Here is an 8,141-nt window from a genome sequence, read left to right as displayed (position 1 = left end):
AGCAGGTCAGGTATAACACACATGGTATTTGTGAAGTTAATGCTTTATTCAAAGAAACAAACAGCTCAGGAGGCCAGGCCTGGTGATCTCAGCCTCTCTTCCCAGTAGATCTTGCACCAATGACGCAGTTGCAAGGGCCGCTTTCCCTCCTCTTCTCCCAAGTCCTTCCCAAGCAATCTGAGACTCCGTCAAGGGGTCTGTCTCTGCTTTGCCCTCTTCATACCTCTCCTGGTTCTGGGAGGCCAGGAGAGAGGAAGCTCATTGCCCTGGTTCCTTCTCTGCCTCTTGGGCCTTGCTCCTCTCCAGCCTCCTCTTCTCTCTCTGGACTGCTTTCTGCCACCGACTCTTCCTGCTCACGAAACCCTGTTACCTCTTCAGCCTCTGACACCTCCTCCTTCCAGTCTGCTCCCTTTTCGCCCTCTGACCACTCATCGTCATCCCAACACCACCAATCCCCTGGCTCTGAACCGTCTTCCCCTGGGCGTTCTGCAGCCGGTCCCTGCCACCGCTCCTTGGCATCCAGCCCATCCATGATTTTGGGTAGAAGCTAAACAGCTAAGGGCTCGCCCACACTTCTGCTTTCGCCCTTGCCCCGCTCCTTTCCCAGGGAAAATCCACTCTTTAGTGCTAAATCGGAGCAAATTACCGTGCTCTGATTGAGTGCTGGCTTTTCCTTGGGGGAAAGCAGAGGGGCGTGAATGAGCCATAAGATGACATATGTTTGCATATAGTGTTTGCCCCTATGGAAATGCTCTCACAGACTCTTGGGCTCTGTCCTATAATGCATCCCAGAGTAAATTCTGGCCGATTGGGAATCTGAGATGAGCCTCCATACTTGAACCCGCAGAAGCAATCTTCCCCACCGAGATCTGGCACAAAAAAACCAGGTGTCCCTTTTTTTGGGGGGGAGGCACTTGGAAGGTATGTTCTCATTTTCTCTGGGTCTCAACAGTCTCTGGTTCGACCTACCAAACCTCACCACAAGGATCAAATATCCATCGTTATAATATGTAGAGTTGTGACACAGGCAGGGTCTTCAAGAGCATGTGCAGTGAACTACCACCCCCCACAGCACTGAGGAGTCACATGACCCACAAACTAGGGTCGGCAGCTCCAGGAAGGATGCCATACCTGTACCTACATTTCAAATATAACCTCCGATTTTGGAAACCGACTCCTGGCTTGGCATTGCTAAGTGTGCGCTCCCACAGCTGTAGTGGTCTAGTGGCAAGAGAGCATGGCAAAACTTTCCACACACAAACCCGGTTCAAGGCAAGTCAATTGTGAGCAGGAAGAAATTCAACAGGTGAAGTGCCACTGCCTTCTTATGATATTTCCGCAGGGCAGCTGTTCTGGGCCTCGTATCTGCGCCAAAAAGCAAATAACCTGTTGAATTTCTGCCTGATGCTGAGCAGATCGAGGTGCAGAGGCCTGGCAAAGGGGAAAAGGTGGCACCCTGCTCTCTAACCCTTGAGGGATGGGCAAGATCTTTGGGAAACCTCAGTCCCACTGAGCCAGGGGCTGAGCTGGGTCATTCTCACCCCGAGTTCTCCAGAATCAGTGGTCATGCATGCAAAGTAAGGAAGGCTATCAGATCCTTCCTGGAAAAACCTACATTTGTGTGGGGGTTATGAGTGAAGGGGGGTGGCACTCTGCACATGCCCATTGAGGTCTTACCTTGGGTATTGATGCACACATTCTAAGGTGGAGATTTGAGAGATCCCAGAGGTGAGACTTGAGGCTGTTTAGACCTGAAGGAAATTAGAGATCACTGCTCCCCCAGCTTCATTCCCTCTGGCCCCCCCATCCCCGATAACCCTGTTCTTGGGATTCCCACTCTGTTTAGTTTGCTATGGTTACCCATCGTATTATCGCAGGCATTTTCCTGCCAGTCAAAACCGCGGAGATGCAAATCTCCTGCAATAGCTATGGGAAGCCGGCTGGGATTTATCTCCGAAACAAAGGGAAACAGGGTCCCTGGGTGACAGGAGGGAAACCTCTGGCAAGGAGGTGTATCTGGGGGAAAGGGCTCCTTTCTGCAGAAATGCCTTGATGACGCATTTTAAAAAATGGGTCGTGTGGTTGTTAATGTAAATATTCCCCTCCAACTTCGACTAGGGCATAATTTGAATGAGGGCTGAACCCCAGGGATGGACAGACAGGAATTATGGGATGGTGAGGAGGAGGGGTGGGAACTGGGCGGGGGGGGCAGTATGTATTATTGTGAGTTTGGGCAGGGGTAGGCTGCGTGCCTGAACCCCCTTCTAATTCCCGGATCCAGCAAAGGTTCAATTCCCGGAATAGCCAGGTGAGGAAATGGCCTAAGTAAGGATCCACAAAGGAAATGGCTCTGCGCATTAGCAGAGCAAGAAGCAACATCGTTGTCACTGGCAGACAACCCTCCCGCCCCCCGAAAGTGAGCTTTGCCTTTGAGCAGCCCTCTCCGCTTCCTGGGACTTAACCCCCACCCCCACCCCCACTTCCCTCTTGCTGTGCTTCTCCCAGAGGATCTGCTTCCCTTGCAAGATGCTCTCTGCCAGAACCAGGAGGGGTGCGGACTCTGGACCAAGCAGGTGGACGGCTCCTGAGCTCAGCATCTGGATCCTTCTGGAGGCCGTGGGGTCTCGCTGGTGTGCTGCCACCCCTGAGAACTGAGATGCCAGGGACCCAGAGGGCCTGGGCGAAGGTCAAGTCTAGCGCCACATTTCCAAGTGAAGAGCCCCCTCCTCCTGGCCAAGGTGTGGGGCCAACCCCATTGTCATGTACTGGATGCCCCCAGAGGAATGGTGGGAGGAACCAGCTGGGGAACCCCCAAGGGAAGAGGGCTCAGAGCCTGAGGATCGGTGGTTGGAGGAAAATGGGTGGTCAGAGGGAGAAGACTGGGAGGGGGAGGGGTCAAGGACTGAAGAGGCAACAGGGTTTAGTGAGTGGGGAGATTCTGGTAGAAGCTGAAGCAGGAGAGGAAGGAGGCCAAGAGGCAGAGATGGGTCAGACCGGTACAGAGTGCTGGGTGTCTCCTCCACCTCCTGCAACCAGCTGCCCTCCACCTGGTCTCCTGGAGCTGGCAGAGGCGTGAAAAGGGCGGGGGAGAGGTTGGCTTCATGCTGGCGCAGTCTCTGATTGCTTGGGGAAAACCCTGGAGAGGAGGGGACATCAACAGCTGTGAGGAGACAGGAACCCTCAGTCTCAGCACTGCTTCATGGAGGCAAGACGTGCCGGAGAGGAGTTTCTGTGCTCATGAGGTCTGACACACCTCTGCAGAACAGAGTTTTGCTAATGAAGAGTTAACTGGAACATGCACATTGTGATCGACTGCTGACTCGCTCTTGACACCCATGAAGCTATTCCCCTGTCCAGAACTCCATGCACTTCCAAGAAGAGAGGGGCATTAAGAGCTCTCAGCCTCCATTGCTCAGTACTGGTGCAACAGCCCTTTGAGGGAGAGCCTTGCAGCAAGCTGTGGAGCACCAGAGAGAACCTCCATGGTCAGGGGCAATCTATCTTCTCTGAATACCAGGTGCCAGGGAAGAGCTGGAAGGGGAGAACTCACACTCTCATGGCTCGTTTTGGGTTTTCATGTGGTTGTGTCCCCTCTCAGAAGAAAGACTCTGGATTCAGAGGTCAGTAAGACGAGTCCGTCTGGATGAGGCCGATGGGCCCCTTGATCCTGCAAGGCACCTTCTGTCACCCATTAAGCATAAACTGAACAAAGGAGACATTGATTATATGTTCCAGAAACAGGTGCTCGTTCACCCCCAAAATTTGCATGGAATGAATGAATGGAATCTTGCAGGCCATAAAATAGGGATCCCGAGGCTCGTAGTGACAGCAGTTCCCTGAGCTCTCTACAGACACGAGGCCCCGCTCCCGGAGATCTGACATGGAGAAGACTCAGCTGGTAAGTGTGCCAATTCTGCTCCTTACACGGAGGGAAGGGGCAGGGGGGAGGCTGAAGCAGGGTCCATAGGGAGGCCCTTTGGGTTCTGCTGCTAGTTCCAAGAAATGTTTGGGGGGCTATAAATTGTGCTGTTGACTTCCAAGTAGAATAACAGGTGTATAGACCCCATCCTCAAAACCTTCAACCGTCTCTCACAAGAACCTGAGTAGGGTCTTCTTGGATCCAAGCGGAGATCCATTTGGCTCCTGAGGCACTCGGAGGCCCCAGCCGGCCCCCTCCCACTCTTCCTTGCTAGGAACTGCTATTCAGAGGTAGAGTGCTGCTGGTCCTGGAGGTTCCAATTTTGTCATCAAAGCTGAGAGCTGTCCAAGGGCCTTCCCTCCTCCTCCACAGCTTCGCCCGATCCCCCTGTCAAAGCCACGTCAGACCGTGGCCTTCGGCCATCTTGTTGGCTGGGGGGAATTATTTTTAACGCCGCCTCCCCATCATTCCTTACATTGGCCAAGCTGGCTGGCACTGGTGAGAGTGGTAGCTTTAAATATAACCGGAGGGCAACCCCTTGATTTATCATCTTGTCCCCCTTTCGCAAGTTTCCTTTCTGCGATGACTCCCAGTCTAGTGTTTCTCAAACTTGGGTCTCCAGCTGTTGTGGGACTACAACTCCCATCAACCCTAGCAAGCAGGAGCAGTGGTCAGGGATGATGGGTGTTGTAGTCTAGCCACACAAACTGGGTCTCCCCTGCCCGATCTAAATGGAATCTGATTATTGATCATAAGTTGTGCTCTTTATTATTTATTGACTCCTCATCTGTTTAATTTCTGTCCATCTGGAAGCTTGGTAGGCAATAGGTGGGAGGGACACAGCAGCCATATTGAGCCCTGTATTCTGGAGACAGGAAGGAATTTCCACTCTCAGTTCACTCAGTCTAGTGACTGTGTGGGGCTGCCCCCACTTTGCTCCTTGGCTCATTGAGGTGAGCTAGAAAAAGAGGGGGGAGAGCAAAGGCCACTTTGTCCGAAGCACAAGCATTGTCCTGACTTTGGCACATGAGATTTCCAAATGGGGGAGGAATGGTTGGGCTGTGAGTCTGAATCTCCCCCCATTAAGCGGTGAGCGCCCTAAATGTAGAAAAGTAGCATGTCAGGAAAATAGGACTACCTGTAAACCAGCCTTGTTCCTGATATGCTAGATTTTGATGTGCAAGGAAGTTGTGGCTGTTGTCTTCTTCCTTCCATCCCTCACATGGGGAGGATTCCAATTTTGGTTATGCATTTCCTTAGAATGATTGACAAGCAGCTTCATCGAAGAGCTCCAAGTGGTGTGTGGAAAAAATGCACATAAAACACAGCTTAAATTTCAAGTGTGTATCTATATCTGTATATCTATATAGATATTTTGCATTGTTACATATAAAATATATCATTTACTATATCATATCATTAGAGCATGAATATAATAATAGTTAATGGATCATATATATTGTAAGCATTTAAAATGATTTTACAGTATTTTATAAAAATGTAGCAGGTGGAAATGACACAGTCCAGGATAGACTGTACCACTTGATTCTGCCAATTTTCCAGGCTGATTTTTGGAGATATCCCTGCCCACGTTATTCTGGGAACGGAGTACTCCAACTTACGAAGGCTGCGTGGAAAAGGGAGTGGGAAATGGGCTACTAGATTTCTCTGTAAGGCAAAGGAATGCTTTGAGCTGTGGTTTGGGCTGTTCCACCATGACCAGTTGTGACCGCTGCCCTCCCTTGGCCTTCCTTCCTTCTCCTAGGCTGCGATGTGCTTCCTGCTCTCGGCATTTGTGGCCAGCCAGGCCTTCCAATGTATGTCCTCCTCAAACTGTTGTAAAGAGACGACACTCAATGAAGTCGTGAAGGAACTCAACAGCCATTCCTCCCAGTCTGCCCATTCCACCCAGTCTGTTCATTCCGCCCGATCCTCCAGGTCTGCGTCTTCCTCTGACAACTGCAGCGCGATTACTGGTCTAGGGAAGAACATGGCCTCCAGTTCTCCTTGGCGATATGTGTAAGAGAGAACAATCGTACCTTTTATTCCTTTGCCCCCTCATGCGTCCCATTTACATAGAACCCCCAGGGTCCTCTAGTCCAACCTCCATCGCTCCAATGCAGGAATCTTGAAGTGTGGTTTCCCATCCAATTTGAAACCATAGCGGACCCTGCTTAGCTTTCCAAACATGCTAGCAGTTTTATTGCCGCACCACCGACTGGTAAGATAGAGGCATCCCTTTTGCCCTGCCAGGCACAACCAAAACTGCCCTCTAGATTTCCTGGAGAGCTCAGCTGGTTAGAGCAGGCATTGCCAAACTTCGGCCCTCCAGATGTTTTGGACTACAATTCCCATCATCCCTGACCACTGGTCCTCTTAGCTAGGGATCATGGGAGTTGTAGTCCCAAAACATCTGGAGGGCCGCAGTTTGCGGGTGCCTGGGTTAGAGCATGGTGCAGAGGAGGCTGAGATTGCAGCTTCGATCCCCGAATGGGACAGCTGCATATACCTGCCTTGCAGGGACTGGTTGCCCCTCAGGGTCCCTTCCAGTAAGACCAGTGTCAGGGGTAACTGGAGTTCCTTTCCCAGGTATCCGGAGGGCACCGGGTTGGGGAAGGCTATCTAACCCTGCATTAGTCCCCCAAAGCTCCTCATCCCACACTATTTTATTTTATTTTTATTTTATTGCCCCGTCCATTACTCCGCAACCAGCATCCCAGCGCATTCCCCCCATCAGACCCCCATCCAGCCATCAATGGCTCAAAGACAGACCTGTCCTTTCTCTTGCCTCCCCCAGGGAAGACATTGAGGATTCCCGCTACCCTCGACTCCTCTGGAGAGCCGAGTGCATCTGCCAAGATTCCTGCGTCTCCTTGAGGCACCCTGTGAAAAAGGTCACCCAAAAGACCTTCGTCCAGAAGGAGGGAAACGGAGTCTCCGAACCGATCTTTGCCGACACAACCGTCTACTATCGAAGGCGTTGTGAGAATGACCACAAGTCATTCTACCTTGAGCGGCGGAAATATCCTTTGCCCGTGGCCTGCACCTGTGTGGCCACACAGTGAGGCTTTGAAGCTGGACCGTGGATTGGATTCAGAGGGAGGGAGCCTCTGAACATGTGCAGAGTTTATTTCCCTCACAGGCTGCCACCCGTGTGTCCACCCTCAGGACCTGGGTACACTAGAACATCACTGTCTGATTGTTTATTTTTTAACTTCAGAATTAATTGCAGTGAAAATGAAAAGCATCCTCAACTGTCCGGTTGAAAATGGATTCAAATCTTTAGCTTTCCCCAAAGGTCGCTGAGGACCAGCTTGAACAGCATCAATAAGGAACAGGGGTCGGGGATGGAATTTCTTGCGCTCTTGCGGAATCCCGGCCCCCTCTGTGCCCTTTGGGGGGCTGTCATGACAGCTTATCCTAGATATGGTTGGGTTTTGCAGTGTAGAGCATACTGGGAGAAAGCGAAAGGGCTTGTTCTAATACACTCAGATATATCAATTGGGGGATATCGGATTCTCTTGCAGATAAACCCAGATTAAGTTGCCAGGTAAATCCTTGTCTCTCTCTTATTGCAGTTTGCCCACTCTGCCAAAAGTCGAGCACCAACTTTTTCTCCTGCAAATGCTCCTCTGCCTTCTAACGTGTGCTTAGCTGCGGATTTTCTGTTAGATGTAGAGGAGCATTGGCAAGAAAAAAAGTTGGTCACCCACTAAATATCGCTACATCTGGCCGACTTCTTCTAAAGACATAGGAGCAGGGTCCAAGCTGGCAACTCTAAGTGACATTAGAGAATAAAGTTAGGAAGAGCCAAACGAAATGGCAAGAGGGGAAATGTTCACACATGAATTGTTGCAGGAGCAACTTGTTACAGAAGAATATCCCCTGGTAAGCCTTGCCATCCCCTATCCTGGCTTGTGAGTGTGACCCTCTGCTCATCCCTATAGCTAGCAATGCCCACATTTATAGGTCAGGATCGTTTCTCAACTATTTGTACACTTGCACTAAAATCCGCTGTCTCTTGTCTGCTGTCCCAAAGAAACTTAACCATCTTGCCTTAATGTATTTATTTTTAAATTTTCAATAAAACGTTCCAAAGACAGCAGAATGTGTCTTGCCTTCTTCATCCAGAGAAAACAGAACTCCCCCTCCCTTTGAGGACCCCCCCGGTTAGATGATCCACTGGGTCCCTTCCAAGTCAGCCCTTCTACGATTCTGTGAT

At 50.8% G+C, this 8,141-nt stretch overlaps 1 protein-coding gene across 1 annotated transcript; it reads left to right on the top strand.

The window, feature by feature from the left end:
* Window positions 1-3,880: 3,880 nt before the first annotated feature.
* IL25 (interleukin 25) lies at window positions 3,881-6,984 on the top strand. The gene is made up of 3 exons (XM_035136983.1): window positions 3,881-3,898; window positions 5,685-5,938; window positions 6,717-6,984. The coding sequence occupies exons 1-3, from the start codon at window positions 3,881-3,883 to the stop codon at window positions 6,982-6,984; spliced, it is 540 nt and encodes a 179-aa protein (XP_034992874.1).
* The last annotated feature ends 1,157 nt before the right edge of the window (window positions 6,985-8,141 follow it).

Source organism: Zootoca vivipara, chromosome 13 (genome assembly GCF_963506605.1).
Source record: "Zootoca vivipara chromosome 13, rZooViv1.1, whole genome shotgun sequence".
NCBI lineage: Eukaryota > Metazoa > Chordata > Lepidosauria > Squamata > Lacertidae > Zootoca > Zootoca vivipara.
This window is presented reverse-complemented; position numbering and strand designations above follow the sequence as displayed.